The following is a 19,677-nucleotide window of genomic DNA, read 5'->3' as shown; positions in this document are numbered from 1 at the left end:
TTAGCTCTGTGATTTGCGCAGCAACTTAGCTAAGTAAAATTTCCGGTCATCATATAACAGTAAACCTCGAATAAGTTTTTGTGATTACACACCAGACGTATATTTAATAAGTCAAAGTTTCATACAATGTTACTTACTCCCGTTGATATCTTTTATATGAACGAATTGATTAGAAAATAGAGATTACGTATAATGTAGACAGATCTAGAAGGAATTATTAATTTTTCACAAAAAAACTTATGATTTACACGATAATTTAATAAATTAAGACACGTAAAAGAAATGCTGAATGCAGATTATTGCATTAATTTACCAATACTCCAAGGGAGCTTCATTTCAAACTGTATGTCAAAATTATACAAAAAACGGTTTAACGGGTTTTAAGATGCATTGAACGCATACGAATCGAAACGCGTCGGGACAATGGCCGTGATTTGAGGTCAGATCCTGCGCATACGCCGGGACACGCTCACCTTGCAATGCCGACGAGCCAGCCACCCCACACACACACACATCTTACCTGCACAGATATACGCTCACCTACACAAAAACTTTTTACATCGTCTCTGTTCAACCGGACCCGTTTAATGTTTTGTTCTTATTCATGTTAACCTTTTCAAGGCTGAAACAAGGCAGCGCTGCGGTCAAAGAATAAGTTTACTTGTAATTTTCTTTGTTTTGTTCTTATAATAAAATATAATCGCTTAGTATCGTAAATAACAATTTTGATTTACATATCAATACTGTTGCGTTAACAGCTGTAACATGAAATATTATTCTTGTTTTAAATCGGAAATATTTATAATAAAGCAAAAAGTATTTAGCTAAGATATCATTTCTACATCTCCGTACTTAGTATTGTATATACATACATAGACAACACTTTTTAACCACAGTAGACGCTAAATGGTCATCTCTCATTGGCGGGATATAAATAGACAGGCGACACCTGTATCAAGTAACAAGTTGCCCCATGGAAAATATCAGGTTGACTTAAACGGAAACGCATGGAGAACACATGGCATTATGGCTGATAGATAACTATTATGATGCAAACGTTAAGTACAAGAGAGGCTCTTGTTTATTCAAAATATTTAACTAAAGCAAATAACAGAATGACGACTTAATATGTAATTGAAAAATAATTGAAATATATTACTAAATTCCTAGCATGTTTAAATTTATGAAAAAAAGATGAAGTATTAACATTAACTTTGAAATCAGTAAGTAACTCGATTTTATTTCCAATAAAGTAATTACTGCAAAATATCAAGTCAGTAATTAAATGTTAATGTTTTTGAAGCTAGAATATACTCGTAATAGTCTTAAAAAGTGTATTAACATTTACGTATTTATTTCTTCCTGCAATCTTACAATTATTATAAACTAGCTTTTACCCGCGACTTCGTCCGCGCGGAATAAAAAAAATGCACACAAGATAAAAAAGTTCCTATGTCCGTCTCCTAGTTCTAAGCTACCTCCCCATCAATTTTCAGCTAAATCAGTTCGACCGATCTTGAGTTATAAATAGTGTAACTAACACGACTTTCTTTGTATATGAATACGAATGTTCAGATGGATTGATTGATGGATGGATGTTTGTTAGAAGGTATCTCCAGAGCGGCTGAACGGATTGCGATGAAATTTGGCATAGATAAAGAAGATAGTAACTATTATTTTTTTTTTAGTTCCGAGCGAATGGAGTAGGTATCGGGCGACAGCTAGTACAAACATAAATAATTTTTAATGGGTATATTAAGCAGAGAACAGCGTAAGTCACTGATTGCAAATGTCTCGTAATAACATGAATACATCGCCGACAATGACAACGACATCAATGACGTGCTGTACAATCGTGACACCAAGTTTCTCTCATCATATACATAGCTTTGACAAACACGCGATCTATTCAACATATTATGTTGTCATATACATAATTTTAATTACCTTATTTTCTTCTGTATTACACACTAAGAAACGATTAAAGGATGTTTAAGTGTGGCACTTAGTGTCTTTCTTTTCATATTGTGATTAAAAACAAGCTTCTCAATTGTTTTTTCATATTATATTTTGTTCAATGCTTACCAAACAAATGAATATGCATAAAAAAATAAACTAACGTATGTTGAAACAAAAGGCGAAAGGAATGCACGATTATTAAGCGGGAGAGTCAAAGACAATTATGAGAGAATTGTTCAGGAGATAAGAGGTTTAGAAACCGTTGGGTCATCGACAATTACTTTATAGTCTGCTAAAAATGGTGGCCTTTTACGGAAAGCGATATTCCCATAAACAATTTCACTTAACAAAGAATATTACCTGAAAGCTTTTAAACAGGCTAGTATTGGTATCTTTAAATTCTCAAGGCCTATTTAGCCTATAAGTATGTATTTTTATTTGTCTATTTTAATGTAAACATCTTTGGACTTTAATGGTTGGACGAATTCGGAAGATTGATATATCAGCATAGACATAAATTGTTTTTTAATGAATTATTAGATAATATAACAGAATATTCTCTCTGACACACTCAATGTTTTATTAGTTTAGTGAAATCTACTTTAATAGACTCTTAGTGACCATTTCTCATAATACCCTACAATTCAGCAGTCTCACAATTAAATATACTACAAATATAAGACGCTAGGAAGTTGTTAAAGTAAAATATACGAAGACAGAAGTAAACAGCTATAATCGTGAAATGGTATGATTGTAGACGAACGATGTTCATTAGCTACACTTTCCAAGCATTTAAATTCCAAACGATATTTGTTTTGTAACAATTCACGATTTCCCAATTCCATTCGCTTATGCAACAAATTGTTAAGTTTTTAAAGACTACGAGTATAATTAAAAATTATTATGTAAACGCCATATAGTTGTTTCATCAAAGAAGAGAATTTGTCATAAAATTAACTTCCTCTTTGACACTAAAAAAATAATATTCTTGTGTATAAAAGTTCGTAAGGCAGTTTCTAAAGGTGTCAATTTTCGTTGTAACTAATAAAGTCGATTTTAATTACTGGCAATTACGGTCAGCCATTAGCCACGCCAATGACGACATTGCTTCAAAAAGTTTATTACAGCGTACGTACATAATCTTACCTATAAAGAATCTTGAAATTGTATTCATCTACATTTTGTAATGGTTCCAAAATGATCTAGAAGGAAAATAATCTCTTATTTTTGCCATGCTACGTTTAACGGCTATAATTATTGTCCGCTATTAAAAGAACTTCCATATTCATAAATATAAAACTGAGTTTGAAGCAATTGGAGACGAAACAACACTTGTTAATTTCGTAAAACATCTCTCTAATTTTAATTTGAACTCAAGAACCGTCACGCAACAGCTAGGACAGAAAGTTATTGTTAAACTCTGAAACCCAGCAGTATTTCCAATTTAGATAAATTGTATGGTATAATAATTTTTTTTAAATGAAAGAAAGAAATACATTTATTCAAAAGAAAAGGTGTTCATTCGACATGTGCTGCGGCGGGTACCGCAGCGCCGATTTTCAATGAACCCTAAAATATGACATTTTAAACTTAAAACATTTGTTTTAATTTTTTATAATTTTAGCAATACTGTATATTTGAAAGCTTTTCTCACGTTGTAGAATGTTTCCCTCCATTAAATTCATATCATAATACATGGAATAGTCGATTACAGAGCCGGTAGCCGCATCTGATTTTAGAAGATAAAATTACGGATCCCGTTAAGAAGTACAGCTTAAGTGAAAGCCGAAAGTGAGGAGAATGAGAAATTGCGGTAATGCGAACATAAATAACTGTCTGATGGTGAGACGCATTCCTAAAATTGGTGTAAATAGATTTTGTCTCTTGACCAACAAAATTACGTTTGCATCTTGCAAAATGCCTAGAAATGGACAGCGACTTGTTCTAGATATTTTATTTATTTCAGCGGTAACATATATCTTGACTTAAAAGCTTTTAACTATAAATATACTAACAAATCAAATTATTTGTTACAGTACTATAGAAACGGCATAGTTTTTTAGGGCAAAGATAATCTTACTAATATTATAAATGCGAATGTTTTGATGGATGGATGGATAGATGATTGTTTGAAAGTATCTCCAGAATGGCTCAACCAATCTCGATGAAATTTGGTATAGATGTAGAACATAGTCTAGAAGAACACATAGACTACTTATTATGTGTTTTTTTAATTCCGCGCGGACGGCGTCGCGGTCGACAGCTAGTTTAAGATAAACATTAATAAACACATCACAAAAACATGTTAAATATCTACTGATGCTACTACTATATGGTAATGGTGAAGCAATCAGATAGAGAAAATGACGGAAGTCGTGAGAAGTGGGTATCACTACAACCGCGCCTCGAAAGCAGGTAGCATCTGTATAATGACGCATTGTTGTACTTCCACTTGTAACTTGCGCTAATTGTGAGTATTGGTTCTGAAACATCTGTACGAAAACAAATTGTCACCCTCACTTCTTTGAAAATATGTAAAGCCACTACCCACCCACCTTCAAACTGTTCGACTATTCAGTTAAAACTGATATGTTGCGGGATTAGTTTTTTTCGGTAGTGAAAACTTAGGGCTATTGATTGTCATTAATGTTATCATAAGGATTTCTTATATTAATGTGAATTTTATTGCCTTTATTTACCAACCACTTTTTTTTTCTTTGTTTCGAGCACTTTGTAGCAACATAGGATATCAATTATATTAAAAGTTAAAAATTCTCCGTAGCACTGAATCTGAGATTTGTACATAAGATTGTTATTAAGATTCTCAATTGTACAATTTCTTTTAGTTATTCTTTCACAAATACGTTGTAATCCGTAAACCAAATATAATGACATTCTGGGAAAACTTACCTATTTACCGAAGGGACGAAGTTTTTTTTTTTTCAACAAAATGACTTTACCGTTTATTCACGGAATAATCGTGACGTCCGGTCTTTCGGCAGGTAGCTAGGCCACGGAAATGTATCCAATATTTTTTTCTTTCACGACCACACATACTTTTATTAATAGTGTTCCGATATCGGACAATTGTCGTGTAAATTGATAGAAAATTTACATTTTAGTACAGGTGTATCTCTCGCAATAAACATCAGATATTTATTATACGACTATACGACGTTCTCAAGACTTCAAAAATCATCTCAAAATAACTATCGACAGCGACTTCGTCGGTGCGGAATAAAAAAAATAGTTAGTAGCATGTCAGTTCTTCCAGACTATGGTCTACATCTATGCCAAATTTCATTGAGATCTGTTAAGCCGTTCTGCAGGTACCTACTAACTACCATTCATCCACACTTTCGCATTTATAATATCAGTAGAATAAAATTCTATGAAAATTTTAAAATATTGATCAGTAGAAAAATATGAAAAGCTTTTATAAATGTAACATACATGAAACGATAGCAACGTTACCGGTTTTTATTTTGAACGTACGGAATTCTCAGTAACCGTACCTACTGAGAATTTTTTGTTCGTATTTTTTTTCCTTCGTATTCATTTTTTTGTACGTTATACTCATCCAGTGTGCGAAGCTTTTTCAAACAAAATCCTGTATTTCTCGAGGTAATATCGTGTTTTACCAAATAACTTCCTATACGGTGTAAAAACAGTTTAGTGACGTGTGGAATAAAATAAACATTGTATTATCAAATTATATTAAATATCAATACTTATTAAGTCGTTAATTGTCAATCTTTAGGTCCTCATATTATTACATTTCTTTACAACAAACAAATATTAATATTATTAAAAGTTTATTGCTGTCTAAAATGTAGTTTATCAAGATACAAAAATACAGCAAAATTTGTCCTTCAGAAAAAAATAATTAATAATAATATGGGATTTTAATATGCGTCGTACACTGGACAAACAAGATCGGAGCATGTTTACATTAGTAATAAGCGGGGCTTGGTCAAACTTCCGCCGCACACATTCTCTGTCAAATCTTCGTCACTTTCACAATTCGATTTCTCTCGCACTTTACGACTAAAACGCATCATCAAAGTTGAATAATATTCAAATTTCTGACAAATTTATCGGCAATGTCTACCCATTTATGTCAGGCTTACAAATATCACTTATATGTTAAGCTATTCAATCCAGTTTTTCACATATTATAAAGTTTCCGTATATACCTACATATTATTATAATCTGCAGTTATGTTCTACTTATAACTTTACAGTACTTACTTTTAAAGTACTTACTTTACGGAAATATTTGTCATTCTTACGTAATTTCATTCTTCTACGTAATAGGTAACTGCGTACATAAATTATTCTCACTAATTCCTTTTGAAAAAGAGACATGTTTCGTACATGTTCGGTAGAATTACCTTACTCTTAAAAATCCTTACATCTAATCAAAATTATAAGTAACAGAAGATAGTCTTCATTTTGTATGATTCTTCTTGTTCAAACGACTTTTTGATCCTTCATCCATTATTTAAGTTTTAAATTTACTCTACTCTGGTAGGGTTTGAAAAACAAGGTCATATTATTAGAATTGCCCAAATAACATTCCGATGACATATTTTGATTGTGACTAATATACATAATGATAATGACGTAATGCAATCACTTAATGTCAGTCAATAATTACAAATTAACGATAATTGATTTATACGAATAATGATATTATAAGAATAGTTTCATTAAAGTTAAAGAATAGCGTGTGTCTGACCATAGGCCGAATCCCTGACCGCACGTCATTTTTTTTAACTTTTACGGTATTATAACACCTTCCTAAATTATTTTGAAAAATTACTATCTCGTCAAAGACAATTAGTCATAGAGTTGAAGAATTTTATGGCTGAATGTAGTAATGATTTATGAATAACTAGAATCATACGTTGTTAGTGTTATTCAAATCTCTGAATCTCTTATTTAAATGGATGAATCTATTTATCGTCAGCCCGCCAGGTATCTGATATATCTGAGCAGGTACTCAAAGAACATAAAAATATAACAGGCATATGCGCCACAGTCCAAGATACATAAGATCGTAAGATAACAATAGCCCATACAAACACTACAGCTAAGTAAAAGCAAAGATTCTAGTATCGCAAAAAATTATGATCCGCCTCGATCCAAGCAATGTACAAAAACTTTGGTACAGATTATAATCAAATTAAGCGTGAAATGTTCCAATTGTAGCTGTTCTGGGTTTTGTAATTGGAACATTATTGTAGTGATGCGCCTGTGTTTTTGTTCGGGTGTATCGATAAAATCTTGGCATGCTATAACGAGTTCTTTCGAGTGGTTCTTTTGTAAGATATCTGTAGTAATTAGGTCGGTCGTCTTTATCTCCACGTATGGATGCGCAGGAGCGGCACGGTGCAGCACGGTGTGGTACAGTTAGGCACACGTTCGTGTCATTAATACGTGCATATTTATGCGTGCCGTGTCTACTATAACGGTCTCGTGGCAAGGACTCGATACTATGTGGTACAGCAATAGAACCTCGTTATATGATTTTATCGTTTTATCTACATATGCACGTATACAATAAATTATAAATAGTGTATAGATAAATATTTTGATATTTTAACACTTTCTGTTCTGTGAGTTTATTTACACGTTTTCTTTAAAATGATTGGATCACAGAGCTCTAGTACAGTGGTGTTAAAAACAAGTCTTGTTGACGCAGCTTCTCTAGACGAAAATCAAGGCTGTTGCGATTTTTAAAGAAAGTTAAAATCATATGGTAGGATCGCTTTACTATTTTTTTTTTGCATTTGTAGTGTGCGTACACCAGCTCCTCATTGTATATATACTACCCGAAATATTTTTTTTTTGAAAATACCCTCATAACATTACGGTAGATGAAGAATAACATAAGAGAATAAAAAAATATAGAAAAGTAAAATTATATTTACCTGGATATTACTCCGTTTAACTTCAATGTATAACCAGTTGTCTGTCGAAAACGCAATGGCCATCAAAGCAGCAGCCACGATTGCTGTAATGGTCGCTATAGACAGAGTTACCGCTGAGCAAGGCATTTTTACAATCTTTTAAAAGATTAGTTTAGAAGGAGTAGAATAGAGTAACACAATCACAACACTATGTTTATTCGAATAGTTCACCTATGCAGCATTTTTGAACACACCCTTATAGGACGAAGAACACGACAGCACTCTCACAATATAAAAAAAAAAACTCATATGAATGCGGTCATCGCCTGCAGCACACCGTGTTCGCGCGCGACACTTCGCCTACTTCGCTTTGGTCTTGCCTTGTCTTGTCTTGCCGCTCTCTTGCGGATGTGAAACTTTCGAAAGCGAACAACTCCTCCAAGTGGCGGGAATGTTAATTAAAAAAACCAGTTTTGTGATACCAACTCTTAAAAATGACTACCGAATTGGTAGCTTTCTATCTAAGTCAAAATATTTTTATAAACATTGAATTAAAAAAAAAACAGTTCAAAATTGCAAAAATAAAAATTTAAAAACAGCCAAATAATTTTATAAACCTTTAGTGGTTTTAAAACACTTTGAATGTTTTGGCCAAATTTTACTAGAACAATTTCCAAGTGATGACTACATTTTGTAAAATTTACCAAAAACTAACTACCTCTAACTACAAATTTAAAATAAACAAAATAAAGCAACAACACCAATATGACAGACGTCTAAAAGTAAATCGATTTTGTGTTTGTATTTGTCGTATTTGTAGAAAAACCCGTTGTTTTAATTATTACAATTTATTAAATTAAATATGTCAGACAGTAATAATATAGAAAAATATGATGATGTGCTAACATCAATTTTGGTCAATGAAAAATCTATATTGGGATTTCTATCTTCTATTTTCAATTTTTTAGCTCGAAGGTAAGACTATCACAAAAATCTACAACCTTTTATTATAACAAAGTCATTTCAAATTAGTTTAAATTATAAATTAATTTATAAAACAATATATACATTCTTACTGTATATTTAATGAGTTACAAAATGTTGTGTTGTACTGAGTTACACTTTCTATATTCCCAGAACTGATTTCTATTATGTTCCTGAAAATAAATATGAAAATATGGGATTTCCGCCGGGAGTTGCTGAGGAATTAGTAATTAAAGTTTTGCGATCTTGCGATCCGAAGAATTATAAATCCAGTAGCAAACCAACATCGGAGATAAACAATGAAATTATGTGTAATACAGTGGCTGAGGAGATAGAAGTAATTGCTGAAGAGGATTCCACAACCGAAGATGATGAAAATACTAAAGAAATAGCTCATAGTAGTGGTGATTCCTCACAAGATATAACTACAAATGAAAAAAATGATCAATTAAAAGATAAGAGTAAATTCCCCGAAGATTATAAGCCACCAGTGATACCGGTTCAAAAAAACAGTGAATCTTATAATGGAGCTGTGAGGGAAAAGTACACATGGGCTCAGACTATAACAGAATTAGGTATGACTTAAACCATCTCAAATTATGAAGTATAGTACCCCGCAGCAGCAACAATTTTATCAAAAAAATGCTGACTCTCCTAAAACATCAGTTCAAGAACTTCCTCTCATTGTCTTTGAAAAAAAAGATACAAAATGTTTATGGACAGGTGTTTTTTATTCATATTTTGAGAGGTACTTTTGAATTTTTGATATCTTTGTTTTCCAGATATAACTATAAAACTTCCACCAAATACAAAATCAAAAGATTTAAAAGTGGTCATAAATAATGGTAACATTTGTATACAATGTCGGAATGGAGAGGTCATTATAAAGGATAATCTGCCTTATAAGATCAAAGCAAATGATAGTGTTTGGAGCATAAGTGAAGGAAAATTATTAATTCATTTAGGTAAAGTTTAAACCTTATTTTGTTCACCACAGCACAATAAATAATATACAGTGAAAATATTTGGTCAATATTATATTATAGTTGAAATCAGTCACTACTTTTTAATAATATAAGTATTTAATACTTTTAATCTTTTCATTGTTTTCTATAGAAATATTTTTATGAGGAAATCTACAAGTTGTTGCATTATTTTTATCGTTGATTTCATTTTCATTTACGTGCATGTGTTGATAGTAACCACACAATAAATTCTCTCTTGTGATATAATTAAAAAAAAAAACAACAAATTCTTTAGATGTGTCTATACTTTTTTCCTTGTAACTGACATGTTACAGAAAAAGTACAAGAGCGTTGGTGGGATAGATTATTGAGTGGAGAAGAACCGATTGATTTAAATAAGATTGACGCTTCAAGGCCACTCGATGAACTACCCGAAGATCACATTGCAAAGGTAAATTGTATGTTATCAAACTTTAGTGATAAATATTTATTTTTAGTTATTAGTAAGTGTAAAATTTAGTTAACTTTTCAAACTCCCATCCTTTTTACGAAATAACCTATTCAAATATTTATAAACTAATAGTTTTTATCAATACTTTTAATTATCTTTTAAAATAAAAACATATTATCTTAGTATATATTGTATTTGATTAGGTTCGTGAATTGCAATGGAACCAAGAGCAGAAGCTAAAAGGCTTACCAACTAGTGATGAAATCCGTAATATGGAAATATTAAAAAAAGCTTGGAATGCTGAAGGATCACCTTTTAAGGGGCAAGAATTTGATCCTAGTGTACTACAAATACAATAAAATGTATAATTTTTTTGTGAGATTTTTTTTGAAACAAAACATACGCCTGCGTTTTATTTTAAAATCCTGATAGAACTAATTTTCCAACCACACGTCTTTCTTCTATAAGCCTATGAGCCTCTCTTAAAGTGGCAGCATTAATCGGTGACAAAGTTTTGGTGACTGTAGGCCTCAGTGTTCCATTGTCAAACATTTTTGATGCCACCTTCAGAATCTCATGATGTCTTCCTTTGTCTTTGGTGTCATAGTTCATATTTGTGGTCATCATCTCAGATACTAATACTACCTTTTTGTCTTTGAGTGGCTTTATATCAACCAATCCGCTATTATTAACAATAAGACATATTTTTCCTTTAGGTTTGATAGCTTGTATCATGACATCCCAATAAGGATAAGGATTATTATTAACTAAAATATAATCAACTCCATTGCCAAATCCTTTAGCTTTCAGTTGTGGAAGCAAATCTTTTGTGTGATTTAGCACAATTTGAGCACCATTTTTTCTTGAAAACTCTTCAGTTTCGCGACGTGAAGCAGTTCCTATCACTTTGAGTTTCAAATTAGCAGCCAACTGTGTAGCTACAGAGCCAACTCCACCGCCACTGTTTATTATAAGCAGGGACTTGCCCTTATCTTTATGAGTAACTAAAAGGCGGTCGTAAAGTGCTTCGAAAGCTGTTACGGTTGTGAATGGCATGGCAGCAGCTTGTTCAAAGGTCAGGTTTTTTGGTTTTGGACCAATGAATATTTGATCGAGAGATACATATTGAGCATTTGAACCATTTTTGCGTAGGTCTCCCGTAAAATATACGTCGTCTTCTAATTTAAAAATATTTACTGCTTTGCCAGTAGCAACGACTGTACCGGACCCTTCCCAACCAAGAATTCTGGGAAAAGTTTCAATGTAAGGTTTTGGAGCTCTGATTTTTGTATCTATAGGATTAACTGAAATAGCTTTAACTTCTACTAATACTTCATTTTTTTCCACTTTTGGTAGTTTTAATTCCAAATCGATAAGACTGTTCTCATCAGATATTGGCAAATATTGGTACAAGCCGACTGCTTTCATAGTCGGTTGAAATTTTCCTGAAACTGTCGGAAATATTTTCGTCATCATTCCATTTTCTTGAAGGTCAGAGCGACAGTTACTGTTGTATAATGATAATATCAAAGTCAGTAGCCAGCAATAAAAAATCATTGCTTGTAATATTCCCTTTAGTAAAGAGACAGAAAATATGAAAGTACTTTGAAAATTTGTATCTTGAAGATTTTCAACTGCTTTACGAAGACAACATGTGTGTTGTAGAACACTCCAGCTAAGACTAGGCAATGAATGACAAATCACACTTTTTAAATCGGTCAAGTTTAGGTAATTTAGGCGGTAACAATGGATTAAACATACATATAGATAGTCTTACAAAACGCATAAGGCTGGGTCTACACATCAGAGCATGCTTACAGCATTTGGCAAAAATTAAATAATTATTAATTAATTAAATGTCATAAATTAACGTTTCAAGTTTCTAAATTCGCTGATAAATGACTTAGTAAGTTTTGGTGGGTGAAACAGTTTTATGTTTTCGTACATGTCCTTGACTTCAAGATGTGTATACGTTCGTCTACACAAATAAATCAAACTATCATTTGGGTTTTGGGCATTTCGCTGATCTCGAAATTCATCATGCAGTACGAATAAAGGTATGAAGTAGGTATTATATAAAGAGCGAAACCGTTTGAAATAATCACACGGTCAATGTCATGCAACGTTTATGATATCATTTATTTTTAAAAAGGGCATGTTGATGTGTAAAGATTCGCCATCCCTAATCTATATAAAATTGTATTTATGAAGATAATCTGACTCACGTTTGAATGTCTGTACCCACCTTTAGTCTGTTCAAGTCGGTTGAAAACAAACTAAAACCTTTGTTTAAATTCCTTAAATTCATCTGATGTTATGAATTTTTGTAAGAGTCAGAGGTTCGTACAAATTTCACCAATGTTTATAGCGCCTGGTGAATCAAAGCTATAGAATACTTGGATAGATGTAGATATTTCAGCAAATGTTTATAAACAATAATTATAACTTTTTAACTGAACTTAAATTTGGTTGATTTTTAATACTTAGATTAAACAGTGTGATGTCTTTATTCAATAAAAAGTATTATCGTTTGTTACAAAGTTTATTTAATTAAAATCCTGATAGAACCAATTTTCCAACCATATGTTTTTCTTCTATAATTTTATGAGCCTCTCTTAATGTGGCAGCATTTATTGGTGACAAAGTTTTCGTGAGTGTAGATTTTAGTATTCCGTCATCAAACATTTTAGATACAATCTTTAAGATTTCATGATGTCTACCTTTGTCTTCAGTATCATATTTTATTCTTGTGCCCATCATTTCCGATACTAACGTTATACTTTTGTCTTTAAGAGGCCTTATATCTACCAGTCCACTACTGTCGACAATGAGACATATTTTCCCTTGAGGTTTGATAGCTTTCATCATAACATCCCAATATGGATAGGGATCATAATTAGCCAAGATGTAATCAACTCCGTTACCAAATCCGTGCATTTCCAGTTGCGGAATTAAATCTTGGGTGTGTTTTATAACCACATCAGCTCCATTCTTCTTTGAAAACTCTTCTGTCTCGAGACGTGAAACTGTACCAATCACTTTGAGATTTAAATTAGCAGCCAACTGTGTAGCTACAGAGCCAACTCCACCGCCACTGTTTATTATAAGCAGGGACTTACCTTTATCTTTAGCGGATAATAAAAGCCGATCATAAAGTGCTTCATATGCAGTTACAGTTGTGAGAGGCATGGCAGCTGCTTGTTCAAATGTAAGATTCTTTGGTTTTGGTGCAACAAATAATTCATCGAGAGCTACATACTGACAATTTGAACCATTTTTGGATATGTCTCCCGTAAATATTACGTCATCTCCTGTATTAAAAACATTAGTTTTAACACCTCTGGCCACAACTGTACCGGCCCCATCCCAACCGAGAATTCTTGGAAAACTGTTTATTTGAGGCTTGGGAGCTCTAACTTTTGTGTCTATGGGATTAACAGAAATAGCTTTTACTTCTATTAAAACTTGATTATTTTCCAATTTTGGAATACTTACTTCCAGATCGATGAGACTGTTCACATCAGATATTGGCAGATATTTATAAAACCCGACAGCTTTCATAATCGTAGGCAATTTTCCGTAATGATTGGGAACAATTTTTGCCATCATTATATCTTTAATTTCTTGAAGGTCAGCACGACATTGACAAAAGCATAATGATAATGTTATCAAATTCAGTAGCCAGTTAAAAAAAATCATTGCTTATTATTTATATTAAAATATAAAAATTATGTGATTTATAACCTACTTATTATTTTTAAAAACGGTTTAGGTACGTATGTAAACCAATGGAAATAGAGTAACAGTGTTGTTACTCTTATTTTCGCTTGTTTATAGCATGCAATGGAAGTCAAGGCTATAAAAGTGCTATAAAAAAATAATAAGTATTTTATTTTGGAACATTTTCATTAAAACCATTTTTTTTAAACTGTGCAAGAGGTTTAAATGTATTTTTGTTTCGTAAATATTGTAAACCTTAAGCTCCAATCGATTTAAAATATTCTAATAATTAATTTGAAATAAATCGTTTTTAAAGTAAAGGAAAAAGTCCGAAATAACTTGTGACAGTTAAAGTGTTAATTAGTTAAGTTTGGTTACTGGTGTTGTTAGTTGTTAGTTAGGTTAGATGTCAAAAACTGAAGGTTTGTGAAGTTTTAGCGGAAATAAGAATTAATGTAATTATATTGACTTCAATTAATATACGTTTAATAGAGGTCATTGATTAATACTAAAAGATTAAAAGCTTAGAGAATCTACAAATTAAAGTATTGGGCTAAAATATACATTATTGACGGTCGAGTTGGCGATTGTAGCTTTTATGGCGAACACAATTATATCTAAGGACTTACTATCCAAAGTTTAAAGTTGCGGAGAGAGGAGTTTTTATTAAATAAAATCGTACTTAGGTTAGTTATTTTCACTACTTTTGATCTTTGACTTTGACAGTTTTATTTTATAAGTGGTCAAAGGTTTTTATTTTATACAGCCGTAAGCAATGTATGCTACCAAAATAAATTAAAAAAAATACTCTATTTAATTCGATTAAAGTTTTTTAAACCAAACGTATTATTTATTTTAATTTTTATTGCGAAATGTATCTTAAATTGATTAAAAATAATAAAAATCTGACATTTATATTGTTTAATTATTTCATAATTTTGAAGACACGGAACGCAAAACTACGAAGTAGCAAAGAGTATGTAACCATTTCATAGTATACTAGCGAAATGTTTACATACTCTTTGGCATTATCTGTTATGGCTATTCAGTTGAGATTTAAACATACTTTTATGTTATGTCTGTTACTGTTATGGCGTCTCCGAATCCTCGAGATTTAGAATCAGGTGAAGCTGAGGTCATGATACCCGGAACATCTTCTGGGTCAGCAGTACGAAGAATAAATCCGTACTCGGAGGAATTGTTGTAAGTCACATTAACGGTAGTAAATTCTTTGTAAATTTGTATTGTAAGGTTGGATATGAGTCACAGAACCGAATCAGTCAACCCCGACACCACGTGGTACTTTCTGCCCTACCCCTAGAGTGTATATGAAAAGCCGGAGGCGCGGAGGGGGAGCAGCCCCCGCCCGCTGTAACAAGGCGCGGGGGCCTGTGCGAGCCGTAGCGGCTGAGGCTGGTCGCCGAAGGCGACCAAAAAGCCTCAGCTGCGGAGGCGAGTATAGGCACCCGCGCCTTGTTACGCTAGGGCGGAGGGGCTGCTCATCCCATAGCGCCGGAGACGTTGCAAATTTCTTTTGTTAGGGAACCATATTCTGCCCATTTCATATGATTGTTTTAAAAATTAAAATAAATTTGTCTTTTTTTTTAATTTATTTTAGTAAATAATAAATAAATTACAAACAAATGTCAGTTTTTTATTATTTTTAATCAATTTAAGATAATATTTCGCAATAAAAATTGAAATAAATATGTCTTTTTTTTTATTTATTTTAGTAAATAATAAATAAATTACAAACAAATGTCAGATTTTTATTATTTTTAATCAATTTAAGATAATATTTCGCAATAAGAATTAAAATAAATATGTCTTTTTTTTTATTTATTTTAGTAGCATACATGACTTATGGCTGTGGCTGTATAAAATAAAAACCTTTGACCACTTATAAAATAAAACTGTCAAAGTCAAAGATCAAAAGTAGTGAAAATAACTAACCTAAGTACGATTTTATTTAATAAAAACTCCTCTCTCCGCAACTTTAAACTTTGGATAGTAAGTCCTTAGATATAATTGTGTTCGCCATAAAAGCTACAATCGCCAATTCGACCGTCAATAATGTATATTTCAACCAAGTATTGCCATATTCCTACGGTAGCGCCAAAGAGTACAATAATATAAATATATATAGAAAAAGAGAGCCCTCTAAACGATTTTTTTGTCACTAAAAAAACTAACGTCATCTCTCGATGTACTCCATATACCTTAATACATGGGCCACTTATACTTTTCTATTATTTACAGACGACAATATATATTTAAAAGCATTTAGAAATTTATTGCACTTCGAAATTAAAATTATTTAAAATATTGCCGTGCTTCACAGATCATTACTTTTATTATACTTTCGTAGCTCTATTTGCGGTGGATTAAATTAATAATAAAAACAACATTCTTTAGTATTTCTTTTTTATTTCGAAATGCTTATGTTTGTTATAATCGGTTTGAGTCATAACTTTCAATTTGTCATTAACATCGTTATTTATTATTTTGCCACACAAAATCCGATTTATATTTATGCACCAATTGGAAATTACAATGTTTATTGTTGTGCCAACAAAAAAAATCTTTTAATTTTACAGTTTGAGACATTCCTTTTTAAGTAAGAAACACAAACATTTTGAATCTCTTGGAAATATTTTTTTAATGATAAAGAAGGGTAGCACAGCCACTTTTTATCAGAAAAATATTCTTTTGCCTTTATGTATGCATTGCTGCCATGATCAATTCTTGAAATCATGTCATTTCGGCATATTTCACTTCTTTTAACAACTCTTTCAAGACATTATTTTTAGGACTCAGCCACACACATAATTTCTTTGTCCATTATCTATTGTGTCTTCTTCAACAACAATAGTAAAATCTTCCCTTAACGAAATATTTTTTTCTTTGGCAATATAGGAATTAGACGAAGACCCTTCTTTAAAAAAGATATACGTAGAACGTTTAGAAAAGATAAACGTTTATAGGAATAATGTTTAAATGTTTCATGGGGTATATCGAGAGATGGTAGTATTATTTTCGCGTTGAACCACAAGTATGGAAGATTCCTGGGCCTGGGTAGCGCCAAGCCAAAAATTCCAAATACATATAAATGGACGAGCCTCGTGTTGAAAAATAAAATTAACAAAATGTAATTGCTGAAACATTTATTTCAAATTAGGTAGGAATATGATTTCTATAATCCATTATATTATAGTAAACATAATATTACAAGCAGATCGATGTATATCACAGAGTATGCGAAACAATTCACATTATGCAAAATATTTTAGTCATAGCCATTTAGAGTCAATGTTTACGTGAACAAAGTAAAAATTACAATAGGTACAGTTTGATGAGATACGTTCTAATTAAGTTTTAGTTACTATAATTACAAAAGAAATCTTCAAGACCAAAACATTATGAGCATATCGTAAATATAATCTATCCCTAAACTGTAGTCATCTTCTTTGCGTGATACAATGGTTAAAAATGTTTCTTTAAATCTAATTTTATTTTAAAATAAATTGTCACAAAACACTTCAACAAATTTTTATGATGATTTTTCTAATAGCTGCCAAATACACGTACAGTTGTTTTTTTAGGATATGGCAGTTACAATATGATATGAGATATCGATTCAGGTACATGTTATCTCGTGTTTTATTAGATTTATTTTATTTACAAGATATTATTTAAAACACTCGACGTTTAACATATTAATAGACGAAATAATTTTTGCTATATTTTTTCTCAAAGCCGAAACATTTACATACTTGTTTATCTATTTTTTCTGTGTGTTATTTAAATGAAATAGTACTTTACACTTTTAGTATATTCAAACACAATATGTCAACGAGTTCATACATAATCATTTGTAAGGATTAAATTACGAATTACAAGAAATGTATAATTTGTAACCATCAAAACTTTGATGAGTTGAAACGGTTTTTCTGTCATAATAACGAAGTTCTTTCAGCAAAATAAGTTTTAGTTACGGACAAAAATAAGTTATTACATTGTATAGTAGAGTACTACAGTCGCAAAACAGTTTGCTGTTATTCTGCAATATTTGAAATAAAGTTTCCAAGTAAGTATTAAATAAATTCGACGTTGAACACAACGAACATCAAATATGATATGTTCAAACATATTTCTGATAAAACTCTTCAACGTTTTCAAAACGTTTATACATTTATAATACTGTTATTTAATTTAAGAGAACATTTGTGAATATTTCAACATTTTATTTAACATTTTGAAAAGACAAATATATTTTTGAAGATTATACATTTTGAACGAAGATTTAATACATTTTGAAATGTTATTTGCAACAGAAACCTTTGTATATATTTTGTTAACATTCTAAACAACTACACTATTTTTACTTGCGTTTTAAATTCACTTAACTACTTTTCTTTATTAATACATACATACACTTATGAATATACGCATTTTTACAAGAATGATATTTAACAAAAAAATCATTGCTAGTTTGTGTGTAGATTTTTCACCACATTTAATGTATAATCAAAATTACGTATTAAATATCATTATTATAAAAAATCTTATGCAATACCAAGCATTTATTTTATATAGGGGAACCTGTGGTACCTTGAACATGGTTGTACCTTGAACAATCGTTTATTTTGAAAATATCGCGCGCTGTAAATTAATCTTGTCTATCGCATTTAAAACATCATTTGTCCACTCCCGCGTGAAGTTAGTTACGAAACGTTGGCACCGCGTCAGTGTTTATGTAAAAGGTAATTATTGATTTTTTGCTTTAAAAGTACGATAATTAGATAGAACTTTATGCCAATTTATTTAACACGATATTTATTTGTCAAAAACATTTTGTTTGCAATTTGTTCTTTTTTTATTCCTCTATTAAATGCTGTGGTAATTAAAACCTAACATCAATTCAAAGTGTGCTTACGAAGCCTATTATAAATGAACCCTCCGCTGTTGTACCTTGACCACCCAACTGACGTTGTACTTTGGACACTGGCCAAGGTACATCAGGGTAGTTGTACTTTGAACAGTAAATACTTCTTATTGTTTTGAATTTATTTTATCATGTAACAAATATACATTTTGTCACAGTAAAAATGCCGCGGAGCAAAAATAATTTTAAAAGACCTTTATTAGACAGAAATATATTGGAAAATGCTATAAAATTAATAAAAGAGAAAAAATTTACCCTTTATGGTGCATCTAAACATTTCAATATTTCACGAAGCATTTTGAGGCGCTATTAAAACAATGTTTCCGATGAGGGTGTTATGACCGATCTGCATAAAAATCTTTCGGTGAAGAAAGTTTTCAATGAAAACCAGGAAAAACTTCTCGTGCAGTATATAAAAGAAGCAGCTAATCTCCAGTTTGGTCTCACTTTGAAAGACGTCCAAATACTGGCATGTCAATTTGCAAAGTCTAATGGAATGAAGTATCCAACTGAATGGGATTCAAACAAAATGGCGGGGATGTTTTGACCTTCGAAAATTACAAGAAAGCACTTTCTCAATGCCCATCTGACTTGCAAGCAGCTGCATGTCCCTCCGAAAATTTTGGCACCGATCGGTGTTAAGCAAGTTGGATCCGTAACAAGCGCAGAAAGAGGGAACAAGTAACACTAATCGCCGCCTGTAATGCTGGTGGAGGATTCATACCTCCTATGCTAAAC

General features: G+C 31.7%; 4 protein-coding genes across 5 annotated transcripts in view; 1 reads left to right on the top strand and 3 right to left on the bottom strand.

The window, feature by feature from the left end:
- Window positions 1-8,293, bottom strand: part of LOC106718214 — a 33,462-nt gene extending 25,169 nt beyond the window's left edge. The window contains exon 1 of one of the 2 annotated variants that reach the window (XM_014512243.2): window positions 7,896-8,293. In XM_014512243.2, the coding sequence (XP_014367729.1) occupies window positions 7,896-8,021 (126 nt within the window). In that variant the 5' untranslated portion in view covers window positions 8,022-8,293. The remainder of the gene's footprint in view (window positions 1-7,895) is intronic. The other variant, XM_014512242.2, reaches the window with a different exon arrangement.
- Window positions 8,294-8,714: 421 nt separating this feature from the next.
- LOC106718103 (nudC domain-containing protein 3) lies at window positions 8,715-10,667 on the top strand. Its single transcript, XM_014512108.2, has 5 exons — window positions 8,715-8,849; window positions 9,012-9,433; window positions 9,641-9,823; window positions 10,159-10,274; window positions 10,478-10,667. Exons 1-5 carry the CDS (start codon window positions 8,737-8,739, stop codon window positions 10,631-10,633), a joined length of 990 nt encoding a protein of 329 aa, XP_014367594.2. The 5' UTR covers window positions 8,715-8,736; the 3' UTR covers window positions 10,634-10,667.
- On the bottom strand, window positions 10,635-11,856 carry LOC106718102 (zinc-type alcohol dehydrogenase-like protein SE_1777). The gene is made up of 2 exons (XM_045679568.1): window positions 11,487-11,856; window positions 10,635-11,261 (listed from the first exon to the last, which is right to left on the bottom strand). The coding sequence occupies exons 1-2, from the start codon at window positions 11,829-11,831 to the stop codon at window positions 10,692-10,694; spliced, it is 915 nt and encodes a 304-aa protein (XP_045535524.1). The 5' UTR covers window positions 11,832-11,856; the 3' UTR covers window positions 10,635-10,691.
- A 926-nt stretch (window positions 11,857-12,782) lies between these two features.
- On the bottom strand, window positions 12,783-13,978 carry LOC106718109 (zinc-type alcohol dehydrogenase-like protein SE_1777). Its single transcript, XM_014512114.2, has one exon. It carries the CDS (start codon window positions 13,971-13,973, stop codon window positions 12,825-12,827), a length of 1,149 nt encoding a protein of 382 aa, XP_014367600.2. The 5' UTR covers window positions 13,974-13,978; the 3' UTR covers window positions 12,783-12,824.
- Between the last annotated feature and the right edge of the window lie 5,699 nt (window positions 13,979-19,677).

The sequence above is a fragment of the Papilio machaon genome, chromosome 10, assembly GCF_912999745.1.
Source record: "Papilio machaon chromosome 10, ilPapMach1.1, whole genome shotgun sequence".
In the NCBI taxonomy this organism is placed as follows: domain Eukaryota; kingdom Metazoa; phylum Arthropoda; class Insecta; order Lepidoptera; family Papilionidae; genus Papilio; species Papilio machaon.
This window is presented reverse-complemented; position numbering and strand designations above follow the sequence as displayed.